This window comes from Rhamphochromis longiceps, linkage group LG20 (genome assembly GCF_057381845.1).
Source record: "Rhamphochromis longiceps isolate RC_006_pf linkage group LG20, R_longiceps_female_GT1.1, whole genome shotgun sequence".
NCBI lineage: Eukaryota > Metazoa > Chordata > Actinopteri > Cichliformes > Cichlidae > Rhamphochromis > Rhamphochromis longiceps.
The window spans coordinates 13,261,811-13,278,529 of record NC_140576.1 but is presented as its reverse complement, the minus strand read 5'-3'; the positions used below and the strand labels follow the sequence as shown (position 1 = coordinate 13,278,529).

Below are 16,719 nucleotides of genomic sequence, written 5' to 3'. Positions count from 1 at the left end.
AAATATCCTTTTGACTTTTTATTATTTGTCAAGAAGAGAAGGAATATATTCACTAATTTTAGCTTTTGACGGCAACTTTAAACTCTATGTGCATGCTAAGCTGACAATCTTTCCCGTCTCTGAACCAGACAACATGCAACATGTGCCATGTCCTGTGTACCCATTAAGGCAGGATCTTGTCTATCTAGATTCTTAGCCATCTAAATCATGGTAGTTTTGAGAGCCTGAAGAGAATGTAACAGGACTTCTTTAGTTTTTTGTTTGCTTTAAGACATTTCCCACTAGATGGAACGTGACTCCTAGAACTTTCTTCTATGCCTACTACAAGGTAATAGGTTTTTATTACCCTGAAGTCTCCACCAGTTGTTTTAGAACTGAAGAAGTCTCTTGAATGAGAGGTGAAGCTCTGAAGGCAGGCTCTTCCTATGTTAGTATGAACAGCAGTTCAGTGAGGGGAAGTTAAGGGCTTCCTGCAGGATTAGACAATTGATCATGGCAGCACATCCACAGGATATAATAAATACCATATAGGCAGACACAAATTCTGTCATAGTATTACAGAATTCACTGAGGCATTGGACAAACCTTAGTCCCTCGCCTCAAGTACTCCTTTGTGACGCTCCACCGTGCGCCAGAGCACATTTCATCTGGTGGGTTACCACATATTAACATTGATTTCTGCAATACCAAGGTGTCTTTTTCATAGTCAGCATTAATCTGACACTTATCCAGAATGACTTGGCGTACAAGCACCAACAGCAGAATGAACAACACGGTGAAAAGAAGCAGAGACAGAACCTGTTAATATCTTAGGAAGAGAGTCTGGCTGGCTAACAAGAGACATTCATCTCTCACTCTAATCCAGCGAGACTTACAATAGCGGCAAACGCTAATGATAGGGTGAGACAGGGAGTAAATGATAAAGGTAGACGTACCATCTCTTGCATTGTAGGTATATAAAAGGCTTCGAGCCTGGCTATTCTTCTCAGCTTCTCAGAGTCTTTTTTTCTTTTTTGGCAGGTTGCCCATTACTCGCTTAGGATACCTGATCTCATCCATTCTTTGGATAACACTATCATGTTTAATACGCGATTATAGGTGTTATAGGAAGCATAAAGCCTCTGACTTGTATTTTGACAGCTGACAAAGGTACCAATATTTTTCTGATTGCTCACACTTTTACAAAGTATACACATTAACTCTTTTTTTTGTAATACAGTATTCGTGTCATTTCTTCTACAGCGCTGTACTCTTCAAGAGCCAAATTCGGTTTAAGTAACTGGAAGCGAGACACTTCAATTCACTATGGATGGGTGCCATGAAACTCTGAAACTCTGCCAGTGTAGTAAAATTAATTTTGTACAAATCAAGTTTGTTCTGTTGAGCAGACTCTAATTAATGTTAAGAAATTTAAGTAGGAAACTTCCATCTAACCTATTTTAATGATTTTTTTAATCTCCTTCATTCCACTTTGAATAGAAATTAGTTTCTGTGTCACGGCCACGGACTGATCTCTCAGCATATTGGTTTGGACAACTGCTTTACATTTAAATGATTAATGTTGTTGTGTTATATATTAATATATTTTCTATATTATATATTTATTTATGTTTAGCTTAAGACCTCATGAATGCAAGATAGTCCAAAGCATCATAATAATCTGAGGCTCTGAAACACTGTTGCATAAGCAGTGCCCCAGTACCTTCAGTATACATTATATATAACATGGACCACGCTTAGCTAACAGAAGGAACAAGTGACCTGGCATATTATTACTGTGGTCTTTACAAGGCAGATGAAGACACCTAAGAAAGGAGCCCAGAGGATATTCAAAGAAGCAGATTTTTTTAATTAGCTGTTAAAGTTTGTGCTACAAATGCAGCACAGGAGCAGACAGACTGCACTTCTTGTAACACCGGCTGTCCTCCCCTCTCCTCTGCTGCCGTCCTCTTCAGCTTGATGTGTATTTGCTCTGAATCCTTCTGTCCCTGTTGCTCCTATCTTTGTCTAAGTGAGTCTCTTTAGCTCAGGTACATGCTTCAGGGAACAGACAACAAGACAATCAGAATAAACTCCCACAGGTAGCTTGGGAAATCCAGCTACTGCGGTTAGTCTTTCTCTCTCTTTCTTCATCCTTCTCTTGTTTTCTCTGGACTCCTTTCCTTTTTGACTACTTCTCATTTTCTCTAGCATTTTCTGTCACTGTCGGGCAGTAAGAGGAGGATCGGAACAGTTTTTCAAGATTTTGTTTGTGGAGCAGTAAATGATTAAAAACTTGTTTGCAAGTTGAAACTGAACACTGAAGCACACGTGTAAGGCTCAGTCAAGCTACTCTGTAACGGTAAGTTAACAGAGAGTCAAATAGAGAAATCTGCTGAATTTTATTGTGTTGAACAATCCATTTTTGCTAACCCTCGTATGTTGGGTAAATGTACCTGGAAAAAGTTGCGTTCGTTTACAGCAGACTGCAGTCGATGGTATACATACGCCTCTGTGCACCGTGCATGCACCTCTCAGTAAACTACAGCTTAGTGGTGATTTAGACTCACTAAATCAACCTGCTTCTTCCCTGAAAACTGTGGAAATCTGTTAGTTACCAGACTAATCACAAGATTTTCAGTGCAGCACTGTATACCTCTTTGCTGCTCTTTGCCAGTTTCTCCTAGTGATTGCTAGCAACCTGCAGCAAACACTGGCCAACCAGCTAAGAAATACACATTTCTCTAGCAACCAGTCGTTTGCAGGAAGTCGCCCAACAGTCTCTGTGTGGCTGGAAAAAACTGCAACTGGTAGCAAATGTTACTGACCGATTAAAACACCATACAAACCCAAGAAGAAAAAGTAAAAGCAATTAAAGATCTACTGCTCCTAACTAGTATGTTAGTGTGCACAATCAGTCCTACAAGAGTTTGTAGAAAATAGCAAAATAGCCTCAGGTAGCTTTCAGGATTCTGATTTTCGAGTCCTTCCAACAAGACAGTTGAGCGCTTGCACTTTTGAGAATTCCCAACAAGTGCTCTTCTTGACTTTATACACACAAGTGACATTTAACAAATGCTCACCTCGCAGCCCGGCTGCTGTGCTGGTGGCTTGGCATGGACAAACTTTGCCGTGCTACTTCCTGGTCTGACCTTTTTGCTCGTAATTAAGTTGTTGACTAAGCACACACACGTTTAGCCTTGGCAGCTACCACTTTTCACAGTTACCATGAAGCAGCTATATTGGAGTAGAAGTACTAATCAGTTTTGCTCAAAGGCACACTGGCAGTACTCAATGAAGGAGTGGCAAGCCTCCGAGCCATCTGCTGTATTTACTCTCTGTTTGAGAAAGAAATCTGAATATTTTGTTCCAAAATTGCTTCTCTAACCTCTACCACTACCCAAATAAATCTCCCCCAGTATCCCAGATGAGTACTCCTCATTGATTTATTTTTGAAGTGCTCTGTCTTTGTCCTAAATGGAATATCATCAGCCAAGCACAATGGTAATGCACTCTCTCTCTCTGCACCCCTGCTCTCTTTCTCTTTTCACTCTCTTTTATCCACTCTCGCTATCATCTTCCAAGCACAATGATAATGCTCCCCAGGCATGCATGTAGCCGCACAAAGGCAGACAATAAGGCAGATACGAACAGATATACTATCACATCTTACTGGTTCTTTTTACTTTCTACCTAAAGCGACACGTGATGCCGATCGCTGGCTGAAATTCATCATTCAAATTAAAGCTCCTACTGGTTGGAAGCGCCACACGCACTTTTGTCTATCGCAGTTTGCTTGCTGTTTCCGAGGAGCATGAGTTGTTTTCTGGTTTTCTGAACCAGATGGAGGAGGGATCTGGGGCCAAACATCAGGGACTCTGGGAATCAGCGGGGCGTCTGTGTGTATGTGTGCGCGCACGCCTCTTGTTTGCGTGGGATCATCACTCCTGAGTGAGCTTGCTGAAGTAGAACCCCCGTTTTGAGCTTTTACACACACATTCACAGAGGCACCCTCGCAGTGGGTGGGAAGGGCAGTGATTGGGCCTCAGCTGCTTCCTTGGCTGGCCCTACTGGGCAAAAGGGAACTGGGCAGGATTCATCAACACTTTTCTCTAACAAGCTCTGCATCTATCTCCTACAATCTGCTGATGAGTAACAACAGGGAAGGGAGGAGCACAGAAGGAGCAAGAGGCAAGAACAGGTAAAAAAAAACAAGGGGTAAAAAAAGAAAAAAGGCATCACTGCTGCCTATTTAAATATCGAAATGAATTTCAATCAAAGAGAATGAGAAAATGTTGCTCTGGACATAAAGGAACAGGGCTTTGACAGGATATGTGAAAGGAAATAAAGTACTACCTTATAAAGTTTAACCACAGCCAAACAACAGGTTATTTTTAACTGACTGGTTTTAACCACACAGCTCTCAGAGTTAAACCGCACAAAAACCCAGTAGGAGCCATTCATCAGTGTGTATTTCGGCTGGCGATAAAAATCGGCACAATATGCTTCCCACATAGGATTAAAAACCTGCGATTAGTCCAAGTAACACCAAACTCAAACAACCTCCCACAGAGGAATAAATCTTAGCTGTAGGGCTGCCACGATTAGTCGACTAGTCACGATTACGTCGACTATCAAAATCGTCGACGACCGATTTAATAGTCGACGCGTCGTTTGAAGCTTTGTAAGATCCAAACAAAAGACACTATCAGAAGTGTGAGATGCTCGAGAATATACTCCGGTGTCCTGTTATATTTTAGATAGCAAGGAGTTTATTAAACTTCACCGAAACAATCTACAAATTTCATTAAAATTTAATAAACTATCATCTTGTCTTTATTTTTAGTTAGCACATACCTTAAAATCTTAAAGCTGTAAGCTAATGATAGTTATATAAGAGCAGATGCCTGCTGGTGCAATAAGCTGTACGCTGTACGTCCAATGGATGCATGATCTGATTAGTCGACTAATCGCAAAAATAATCGGTGACTAGTCGACTATCAAAATAATCATTTGTGGCAGCCCTACTTAGCTGTAATGGAGCTCCAGAAAAACCACAAGGGTGAGAGTGAGTTGTTTCTAGTAGCCTAAGTATCCATCATAAAGCCCAATAAGTGCATGTGTCTGCCCCGTTTGACAGTAAATCTACTTTAATGTGAAATGGTTTGCTTGTGTGCGTCTTCCCCAGTGATGCTGCTGTCATGTTCAGTGCTGAGTAGTGGAGCAGAGTGTTTATTTATTTAGCCGCTGTGTGAAAGGCTGTGGAAATCTGCGCATCGTTTGCATTACTTCTCACTCATCGTTAGCAGATCAGTATTAGATGCCACTTCAATCAACCAATCAAAATCAAGCCATTAATGACCCGCTTTACACGATGAGCTTAAACTCTTCTGTTTTTAGATAAACCGTGCTGCCGCCGCCTCTGCTGCTGCTCATTTCCTCTGCTGAAAACGCCTCACTCGAGCCAGATGAAAAACCTCCGGAGGCACTGTCAATTTACCTCCATCTAAACTAGCTGTCAGAGCTCTCATCCTGCATTTAACTCTGCTCCGACTGCTTCGAGAACACTTCCTCGAATTTGCCAGCGCGATGCTTCTGGAGCACAGGAGTAGTGCAAAAAGCTAGACTGTAATTTCTTTCAGCTGCTAGCTGCTGAGATTATCCAGCCAACATTTATTCGGGATCTGAACTAGACAAAATTCCAGCATGAAAAAATATTTAGGTTCAGTTTTGTGAGCTGTGACCGGCTCCCGGTGCAGACGGCTCCCTGTTATAGTGTTTCATCACTTGGCTCATGCGAGCCCAGCCCAATTTTTACTCTTTAAGTGTACGCGTGTGTGTATGTGTGTGTGTGTGTGTGTGTGTGTGTGGGGGGGGGGGGGGGGGGGGGGGGGATATGTGTGTGTGTGTGTGGGGGGGGGGGGATATGTGTGTATTCACATCATTTATGTTAATGAGAGTGTGGGGAGTGAGTTGGAGGGTGGGGTGGGCTGCTTTTAACTATGTAAAGCACTTTGTGCTACTTTTTTTTTTTTGTATGAAAAGTGCTTTATAAATAAAGATTGATTGATTGATTGATTGATTGATTGATTGATTGATTGATTATTATTAATGTCCCCACAGGACCTCTTCAGAACCACTTGGATATATTCTAGGAGCAACATCTTTGTTTCTATCCCTTGAAAAAAAAAATGCTGCTTACTCAAATTGTAAACTTACAAACACAACACATTAGCTTACCTGGCAATGCTCCAGTCAGGTTCAATCTTCAGAACAGTGGGGTCTTCTGTGTAGTTAAACTTGACTTCTGGGTTTCTGAGCTCTGCGTCATCGATGTCCACCAAGACTGGGGCACTGCCCGAGGCCAGTCCAGCTGGTGTAACGCATACTATCTCACGGGCATTCCTCCTGGACAGACAGAAGGAGGAAAAGCTGACGGAAATCGATTCCAGCCCAAGGACAAGTCTCAGCAAAGTAGAGAGCAAATTATATAACTAATGTTAACATGCTCAAATCAAGGGCTGTATTTTCACATTTCCATTTGCCAGGCTCTGAAAAGATAAAACCTATTTCACCAGAAAAGGTAGCAACCCTTCTTCTGACAGAATAAAGTTTCCGATTGCAGGAATTTTCTAATTAATAAAGAATTATTGGACAAGAACACATATAGAGGGAATAAAAGAGAAGTAAAATTAGGTTTGAGAAGGAAAGTATTCACATCTAACAGAGGAAAAATCTTAGCAGCACCCTAGCAAGCAGCTAGGGGAGCCTAATCACTCAGAATTATAGAATAAAGAATTGTAATAATGAAGAGGCAATGATTTCTTTCTTGTGCCAGGACATTTATTTCATACCGAGGTTCGAGCAGAAGAGATGACATATTAAATGACTTTTTCTTGTAATTACCAATGTCTGTCCTGTGAAGCCAATTAATCTCATGCTCTTTAACTCATCTTGTAAACTGCCTGATTAGATCATTCTGCTTATAACTAGAGCACTTCAGCTCACAAAATAAGCCAAGTCCTGCTGTTTGATCAGCTTGAGGGCCTCCTGGAACATACGAATCAGAGTTCACAACTTGAGCTTGTATGTGTGAGGCCAAGACAGAGCAAATGTATAGTTGGAACTATCTGTCGCCACTTACACAACTGGGATTAAAGACCGTTATGTCAGTCTATCAAGTGGCAACCTACAGGGCTAAAAAAAAAAGCTAACACTTAAGTGTCAAAAACGACAGCTCCTTTGAGAATGGCCACTTGAGAAAAGCTCAAAAAGCAGGTCAATCCACATAGAGTCACATTACAAAAATGCCTAACTTAACAGCAGAAATTAAATAACTACAGTCTGGATAGAATAAAAATCTTTGTCTCTTTAGCTGATTTGCTAAAGACTGCATGGTTGGTGGGGGTGGTATTAAAGTTATACTTTAATACAAATAACAGACTGAGTGGGCAGGCTGAGTTATAAGTGGTTGCTGAAAGAGTCAGGCTATAGCTGCTAACTGTCTGCTAGGCCTCACCTCACTTAATCTGAGGTGTTTGTATTGTTGGAGCAGTTATTTAACTAATAACATGGCATAGGATGTGGTCTATTATTTTAACAGCCCAGTCGAAAACTTTGTAGTGTGTCTAATTGTAGTGTTTTATTCATATGTTCTGTATGTAGCTTGCTAACATTAGCTAACTTAGCACTCCACCCTCTTATTTATGATACATTTACACTAAAGGATAAACAGTGGCTGTAAACAAAATTATTCCAAACTTGTGCAATGAACTTGTGTTCTTGTTAACTTAGAACAGCTGCTCCAAAGACTGGGACCAGATCTATGAGCACTCGCAGTCAGGTGCTGTTAAAGGTGTTGCACACTCAGCTGATCAGCTGGTTGCCGCAGCTACTTGCAGTCAATCGCCAAATGAAAAAAAAATCAGAATAAAAAAAAGAAATCAATGCAATTACCAGGCAACAAAGGATTTTTCTTAGTCCAGTGTCTTAAAAGGACCTGCCTTCCCGGTACATTTATCGGTAGTGCCACACCAAAACTCCAGGGTCAATTATCCAAGTCAATAAGCAGCAGTAGCACAAAACTTCTTAGTTTCCCCAATTTACTTTGTCATGCCAGCAAACATGTACCTTCATGAAAGCATAACAAGAAGGCCAAAATGTTGGTATGGTTGTTGGCATGACAAAATAAATAGCTGAAAGTGAGATTTGATATTCATAGTCAGAAGAAGGATGCTGTCCTATTTTTACTTTAATATGACCGAGCCGTTAAATATTCTCATTTGTCATTTAAACCCCCCCAAAAAACTACAACTGACGTTTCAAACTGTCTACATGACTACAAAATTCGGTGATGTTATGTATGTCCATCTTTTATATACAGACTGTCTGAAGACAGCATTTAGGTAACTGCAACAACTCTGTGAGTCTTTACCCTTGGTATTTACACTGCTTTATTTTAGTCCTGTTGGAAATACGAACAGATCTTGTGGCTCGCGGAAGTGCAGTTGACTTCAAGCGACAAGGGAAACGATAGCACAGATAATGCCTCCATTCGGGGGGGGATTTTTTCCTTCCTTCTGTGTGGACTGCACTTGTACTTGGGTGCAATCTGATCAACCACCTCCCTCATCCAGATGATACACCCAGATTTAGATTATTATTACTAGATTATTAGTAGATTATGATTATTATTATGTTTAAGACTAACTAAAGCACCTACTTTTTTTACATTTAAAAAATTATCTCAACAATCAATAGTACCAATGACAAACACTACAATCCAAAATATTATTTTAAAGCCAAAATAACATTTTGGATTGCAGCCTCGTGCAGTCCTCAGTAGATACATTATCTAATATGTATTTAGCACAGTTAAGCGGTGGCTGCTTTTGTACAGTACAGTACATGTGTATAAGAAAGTATGTGAGCGCACTTCAGTTTGGTGTTGCAGAATCTATTGTGCCTCTTTATATCTCAGCAGCCACACAGGGAGAGAGAGTATGAGGAAAGAAAAAAAAAGGATAGAGAATCTACGATATCCAGTCTCCTGAGTCCCCCAGCCTGTAACCATAGCAACCCCATTCAGAAAGAACCCATGCCCCAGCAATCTTCACAAGATGCCACAAACACGGTCCCACAGTTAGGGTGTGACAGATAAAGACAGAGTTGAGGTGAGCAAACAGTCGCGGTGAAGTGGAGTCTGCGGGATTACCGTGAGGACGGAAACGACTGGTGTGACATCAAAGCTAGCGTACGCTCGCTTCAATAGAGATTAGCTATTTGAGGCTAATCCATACATTTGACATGCAAGCAACTGTGGTGATAGTTTGGATGTTTTTTTTTTTCTCTCCATGCAGTAGATTAAGGAAAGCCTGCGTGAGAGCAGACAAAGAGGTGCTGAGTGTCTGCGAGCAACAAGCATGCACACACGCTTAATACAACAGACACACACACACACAGAAATAAACCCAGTCTGACATACTGGTTACATGTTTGCACGTGCATGTAATATCTTTATGATAATGCTATTTTTTTCTTTTGCAATACACCACAAAACCAATCTTCAGACAGAGAATCCTTATTTATGCACATATTTCCTTTAAGCTTGATCTGTTTGTTTTTCCCATCATCCTCAGCATTTTCAGCTCTGAGTGTAAATTTATTTTTACCACGTTAAGCATCACTCAGTTTTCCTTAGGGGGTTAGTTTAATACATTTTAAATTTATAGCAACAATAAAAAAAGGAGTCTTACTTTTTGAACTGGCATGGCAGCGGTCCTATGCTGACAGACACGTAGCTGCCCGCATTGAGGTAGCTCCCCTCGATGGTGACACGAGTTCCCCCTGAAATGGGCCCCTGGGACGGCTGGATACGTGTGAAAAAGGGAGTCTGCAAAGAAGAGAGGGAAAAAAATCTATATAAATATTCTAGTTTTTATCAACTTAGTTATGATTTAGTCCACTATGTAATTGTGTTTCAGCAGTGGGAGCGTCTCTTAACTTGTCACGGCCCTCGTGGAGCGGCTAAGATAACACAAGAGTTATTGAAGTCTCCTCGCCGGGATCCTTACCACAAAGGTGAACGGCCGCGGCGACAGGGCTCTGTAGTCGTTGACGCAGTCTCTCACACACACCTCCACCTGAGCCTCTTGGACCCTGTAGCCGGTTGCGTCGTTCAGCAGACACACTATTCTGTTCACAGAGAGAGAAGTTGAAGCAGATGCTTCTTTATTCCTCATTTTGTCACATATTTACAGTATGTAGTGCAGTGCAGTGCAAAAACAAGTGAATGGTCAGTCACGTGGTCACAGTAGGCTTTATGCAGACACCAAAATGCTTCAGACAATAGATCTCAATCTACAGTTCAGGAGTGGTGAAAGATAGTAAAAAAAAAAAAAAAAAGGGAAAAATGTATCTGACTAGGGAGTGGTGCAGAGATGTCAGGAATAATATGTAGAATAACTGATGTGTGTGTAATATTTGAATAGAGATGCCCTCTATCTCAACATGCATCATTTCCCAACTAACTGCACTTCAGAGAGACTGTTTGATCTGCGTGAACTCAATTCCTCAGCCGTGTAGGACCCTGCAGAGGAGTAAATGTCAGTATAGAGGGATGAGAAAAATAAAGGAAAAAGCATATGTAGAGAGTAATGGAGAGGAACGACAGATGGAATTTACAAACGCACAAAAAAAGAAAGCCTGATGTCACTATCTTTTCAGCTGCTGAACGCGGATGCACCTATACACAAACGTGTTCTGGTTGACATTTTTTCCTGTCCTTTGATTGGGCAGGATCAGAGAGGCACAAGCTGCAGCTTCCTCTTTGTGCGTGTCCTTGGAATTATGTTTGATTCTGTGAGAGAGGCATTTAGGTCATCCGCATGCTGCAAATGTATTGATCTGTCTTTGTAGGCTTTGTGAGCTTAGATGCACTATATTGCCAAAAGTATTCACTGGTCTGCTTTCGCACACATATGAACTTGAGCTACATTCCATTCTTAATCCACAGGGTTTAATATGATGTTGTCCCACTATTTGCAGCTATAGCAGCTTTGTGTTGTCTGGGAAGGCTTGCAGTCTCCGCTCTAATTTATCCCAAAAATGTTACATTGAGTTGAGGTCAGGAGTCTGTGCAGGCCAGTCACGTTCTTCCACACTAAACTCGCTCATCCATGTTTTTATGGCCTTTGCTTTTTGCGCTGGCAGCAGTCACGTCGGAACAAGAAAGGGCCATCCCCAAACTGTTCTCACAAAGTTGGGAGCATCAAATTGTCCAAAATGTCTTGGTATGCTGAAGCATGAAGCGTTCCTTTCACTGGAACTAAGGAGAAGAGCCTAACTCCTGAAAAACAAACCCACATCATAATCTAACCCCCCTTCCATCAAACTCTACACTTGCTACAATGCAGTCAGACAAGTACTGTTCTCCTGGCATCCACCAAACCCAGAATCATCCATCAGATTGCCAGACAGAGAAGCGTGATTCATCATGTCGCCAGTGCTCTAGAGTTCAGTGGTGCCGTGCTTTACACCACTGCATCTGATGCTTTGCTTGCTGCACAGCCCCGGAAACCCACTCCATGAAGCTCTGTGTGCGCTGTTCCTGAGCTGATCTGAAGGCCACATGAAGTTTGGAGGTCTATAGTGATTGACTCTGCAGAAAGTTTGCGACTTCCATTCCTCAGCATCTGCTGCCTCTGTTCTGTGATTTTACCTGACCTAGCACGTGGCTAAGTTGCTGTCATTCTCAGTCACATCCACCACCACTAACAGCTGGAATATGTTAGTAATGAAGAAATTTGACGATTGGACTTGTTGCACAGGTGCCGTCCCCTCATGGTACTACGCTGGAGCTCACTGAGCTCCTGAGAGCGACCCATTCTTTCACACATGTTTGTAGAAGCAGTCTGCATGCCTGGTGCTTGATTTTACACTATGGTCATGAATACTTTTGGCAATATATTGTACATGTATGCCTTTTTACACCTATTTTTGTCTGATTGCGCATGCATGGTTACCGTGTGTGTGCATTCTGCCTCTCAACTTACCTTTCGGCACTCACGTACTCGTCTTCAACGGGAACACAGGGCACCTTCCCCAATTTGACGCCCGTCTGGATGTCTCTGAATTGCAGACCCAGGTTTTCCCCCCAGATGGTCACCCTGGTTCCGCCTTGTCGAGGCCCCGTCTCAGGGAATAACTGCACAGACAAGACCATGGGGGACAGATATCAGAAAGGATGAAGTGATTCTTTTTTTGTTTCTCTCTATTCTACATTTGTCCCTAAAATGGTCCTCTAAGACAACATCAGGGCATAAGTGGATATGAAAAACTCCCCCACAAATATGTGCACACTTTAAACTGAGTCATCCACATCTGTGGATTTAGTTTTGATGAAGAAGAATCACCCTTTTGGCTTTGAAAAGCACAGAAAATTTGTTAAATAGAGGGCATAAAACCCATAAACACCGGTATACAGAAGCAAACCAGCATCATCTCTGCTTAATTGAAACTTATTATGGCTGCTTGGCTGCGTCCACGGGGCTGCGGCAGTGTAACGCTCAGTCGCATAGACGAACCGTAATGTGATTTATCTAGCCAGATTATGGCGCGTAACGGGGACAGGTGTGGTGTGACAAAACAAATATGGTGACTGATGGACGGCAGTTGTCACCGACACACACACTCACACACATCAGTAGCAGACACGCACACGCAAACCTAATCCCTAACAAGCATCACGAGGTAATTATGTGTAATCTGTCCATTGCCCGGTTCTCCTGCAGTGCTTGGCTGAGCACATAGCGCGGTGTGGAAAAGCAAACTCAGGGTACGTCATGGCTGCACGGCATTATTATACTACATACAGTAGCCGACAGCAGACCTTGACAAATGGAGATTTTAGCAGCGTGGGGGATGAACAATTTGTCTTCCCAGACATTTAAGATTTAATTCTAAATGTTTACATGGAGCAAATCAACTGAGATCTAAATCCTTTCTCGCACCGTTCTTCAGAAAGAAAGGAAAAAATCAGCAAATGAAAATCAAAGGCAGAACAGCTGGAGTTTAAATGCCTTGCTCAAAGGTAGCATTCTAATTATTGATGCAGGGAATTCTTTCACATTCTGTACAGTTAATGTTACTAAATTGTTCAGGGCTTGCATTAAACAACACCCAGAGAGTGAGTTGCCTTAGCAGTGGTCTGCAGTCCTGGAACGCTTCTTGTTTAATATGGACTGAGGTAATGTGGTCATCAAACTGGCCTGTGGTCATCTTCCACTCAAAAGTGAAATTTCTGTGGTATAGCAATGCATTAGTGTAAACATGAGGGCTCCACAACATTTACACGATTTGAAAAAATACATGTTGTCATCCAGACATCTCGTTCAGGAAACGCCTGGGTTATTTCATGAAGACGCTGCCAAACCTGTGTGCCTGTGACCTGTCACCGCATAAAATCCATTCCATATTATGAAATAAAAAAAATAAAACATGGGGCGCACTGAACTGTTGAGCAGCTGAGCTGATTTCCTACACAAAGAAAGAATATAAAAATACATTCCATGTCTAAAACTACCACGGTTGGTGTCCACAGTTCCCAAAAACGTACATATAGCTGTTAAATGAGATGATGCAGCTTTTTAAGGCAAGGCAAGGCAAGGCAAGGCAAGGCAAGTTTATTTGTATAGCACAATTCAACAACAAGGTGATTCAAAGTGCTTTACAGAGACATTAGAAACAAGAACAAATAAAAAGCATGATTTAAAATTGATTAAAACAAGCAAGTAAACTAACTAACTAATTAACAAACAAACAACAGTATATAAAATCAAAACAGATAAAATCAGAACAGTAGATAAAATCAGTAGTTAAATGTAAGTTTTGAAATTTAAGCTTAAAGTGTGGATTTGGTGCTTTATTCAAATGCAGCTGAGAACAGGTGAGTCTTCAACCTGGATTTAAATAAACTGAGTGTTTCAGCTGATCTGAGGCTTTCTGGGAGTTTGTTCCAGATATAAGGAGCATAAAAGCTGAATGCAGCTTCTCCGTGTCTGGTTCTGACTCTGGGAACTGATAAAAGACCGGATCCAGATGACCTGAGGGATCTGGATGGTTCATACTGGGTCAGGAGGTCATTGATGTATTTTGGTCCTAAACCATTCAGAGCTTTATAGGCCAGCATCAGAACTTTAAAGTCTATCCTCTGACGGACAGGCAGCCAGTGTAAAGACCTCAGAGCTGGACTGATGTGGTCCACTTTTTTGGTCTTAGTGAGGACTCGAGCAGCAGAGTTCTGAATGAGCTGTAGTTGTCTGACTGATTTTTTAGGTAGACCTGTAAAGATGCTGTTACAGTAATCAAGCCTACTAAAGATGAATGCATGGACTAGTTTTTCCAGGTCCTGTTGAGACATCAGATCTTTTATCCTTGATATATTCTTGAGGTGATAGTAAGCTGACTTTGTTATTGTCTTAATGTGTTTTTCTAAGTTTAGGTCTGCATCATCACTACACCCAAATTTCTCGCCTGGTTTGTGGTTTTTAGATGTATAGATTGAAGTTCTCTGGTGACCTGTAATCGTTTTTCTTTAATCGTTTCTTTCTTTAACATGTGTTGCTTGTGTCGATCTCTTAGTTTTAAAATCTGACATACTCTTTTTTTAACTAGAAACATTTAAAGTTTTGCATATGATTTTTAACTTATCACATTCTGGCTTTCCCCCAACATTTTAAAAGCCTTTCATCTTTTTTTTTAAGCTAATTTAATTACCTATTGACTCTTTTAAATTAAAGCTAACAGATGAAAGATAAGCAGGCAAGCCACACTTTGGAACCAAAAGGAAAAATCACAATACCATTGGCAGTGTTATTCTATAATATAAAGACACATATTCACAATGCGTAAACACACCATCACCAAAAAACATACATTTGTTGCAACTGAGATCCCGTGTTTTAGAGAAATAAACATTGCATTGACAGAATGCATCTTTATGATGACCAGAAACGGGATGATTGCATGTTTGGGTTTGTAAATGGATCCTCTACATGCTGCGAGAAAGAAAAAAAAAGTAAACTGAGGGAGTAAGAAAGAGAATATTCTCGCTGCTTACTATTTGGAAGCTTACTCATGCTGGAACCTCAGGCGCCAGCGGAGCCTTGGCACCACAAACACGAGAGCTGGTCAACACTGACCAGAGTGAGTAGCCATCAAGCTCCAGGGTATGATATGGACAACAGATGCCGGGGTGTGGAAATGGGCCTTCAGATGGTTTTGGAAGAATGGAGCTATGATACCACAAAACACAATATCAGCTAGCCACCCAGCCCTGGGATATAAACACTGGCAGGGCCACAGACAGAGAAGCAACAGAGAGAAAGAAAGAAGAGTGCTTTTAAAGGGATTTCCACCATTATGTGGGGGTGGTATTCAGAAAGGGACCAGTGATGACTATGGGGCCATATACTATGACACCGTAAACACACATAATGGTCATAATGGCCATGGCAAAAACCTTGCATGGGAACATAATTTTAACTAATAGTATCCAAGAAAGTGGTGTTCCCCCAGAATTTTCTATCTGTTTGTCTGAATTCCTCTAAAATACAGCTTTTATATGTAATAACACCTAAAGTGAAGGTGGACAGACATTCACAGTACTAGAGTACGGACTTGAGTAAGAGACGCAGAGGGGGTTAGAGATAGAGCAAATCACAGCAGCTTATGCACCAATTCTGAACAATTTGCAACCACAATAGTGTAGCTGTATCTTGTAGAGGCTAATATGTATATATGTTTCTATGTTTCCATGTGTAGCTTTATTAGTAAAGGCACTGATAGTGACGAGAACTTAAGTGAAACTTTAACCCAACTCGTCTTGGAGTTAGGAGAGAGTGTTAGGGAATCTGCATACACTGAGCTTGATGAGTTCCTCAGAAAGGAAAACATCAACAAAGCCACGAAACTGGTATAACCAGCTGTATGTAAAGCAGTGGACCAATATTGGACCGATTGTTCCATGACTTATATTCTACCATAGGCCTCTGTCGCACCGGCCTAGAGAGGGTTTGGCGACAAGCTGGGAAAGTCTCGCTGTTAGGGAAAACTATATTCCCCAACTGGTTGGCAAGTCGTTGCTGGTTGTTGCTAGGTGAAATCAGTTGCAAGTTGCACTTCCCGTGGAGTCACTTAGAGTCTGGTCTCTAAGCCTGAGTGAATTGGGCTTTAGCCATTAATTCATAGCAATTGCCAGTAACCACCTGCCAATCGTTCTGGGAAAAGAGATTCTACCCTAGCAACTGGTAGTTGCCAGATGGTCACGACTGGTCTCTACGGCTGTGTGACTGGGACCATAGGTGCTTCATAGAACAGACTTCAGTAAGTTCAGGAGTTTTGCCTCAGATGAACTATATTAGGATATGTATATGAGTACTATACCTTTAAGCTAGTATAAATGAAAGAATGCAGTGGATCTTATATTTATTTAGTTGTCCACTTTTATAAAAATTTCCTCTGACATGGAAGAATGAATTTCTATTGGAAGCTCTGAAAATATCTTGAAAGTATAAAAGTGTGGCAACACATAAAATGATAACCAGTGCTCAGTGAGCCTCTGGGCATGCAGAGACGCCACAGTGTGGAAATGGGACCTCAGGCAGATTTGGACTCATGTTTGCAGTGATTTGACACAACACGACTACATTCAGAGGCACATAACCACCGGTCCCTGGGTTA

At 41.5% G+C, this 16,719-nt stretch overlaps 1 protein-coding gene across 2 annotated transcripts in view; it reads right to left on the bottom strand.

Moving 5' to 3' along the window:
• The window catches only part of LOC146645063 (plexin-A1-like), a 316,025-nt gene that overhangs the window by 66,001 nt on the left and 233,305 nt on the right, over positions 1-16,719 (bottom strand). For both annotated transcript variants that reach the window (XM_085393236.1, XM_085393237.1), the window contains exons 13-16: positions 12,033-12,184; positions 10,053-10,173; positions 9,735-9,871; positions 6,220-6,387 (exon numbers count right to left, since the gene is read on the bottom strand). In XM_085393236.1, the coding sequence (XP_085249362.1) occupies positions 6,220-6,387; positions 9,735-9,871; positions 10,053-10,173; positions 12,033-12,184 (578 nt within the window). The remainder of the gene's footprint in view (positions 1-6,219; positions 6,388-9,734; positions 9,872-10,052; positions 10,174-12,032; positions 12,185-16,719) is intronic.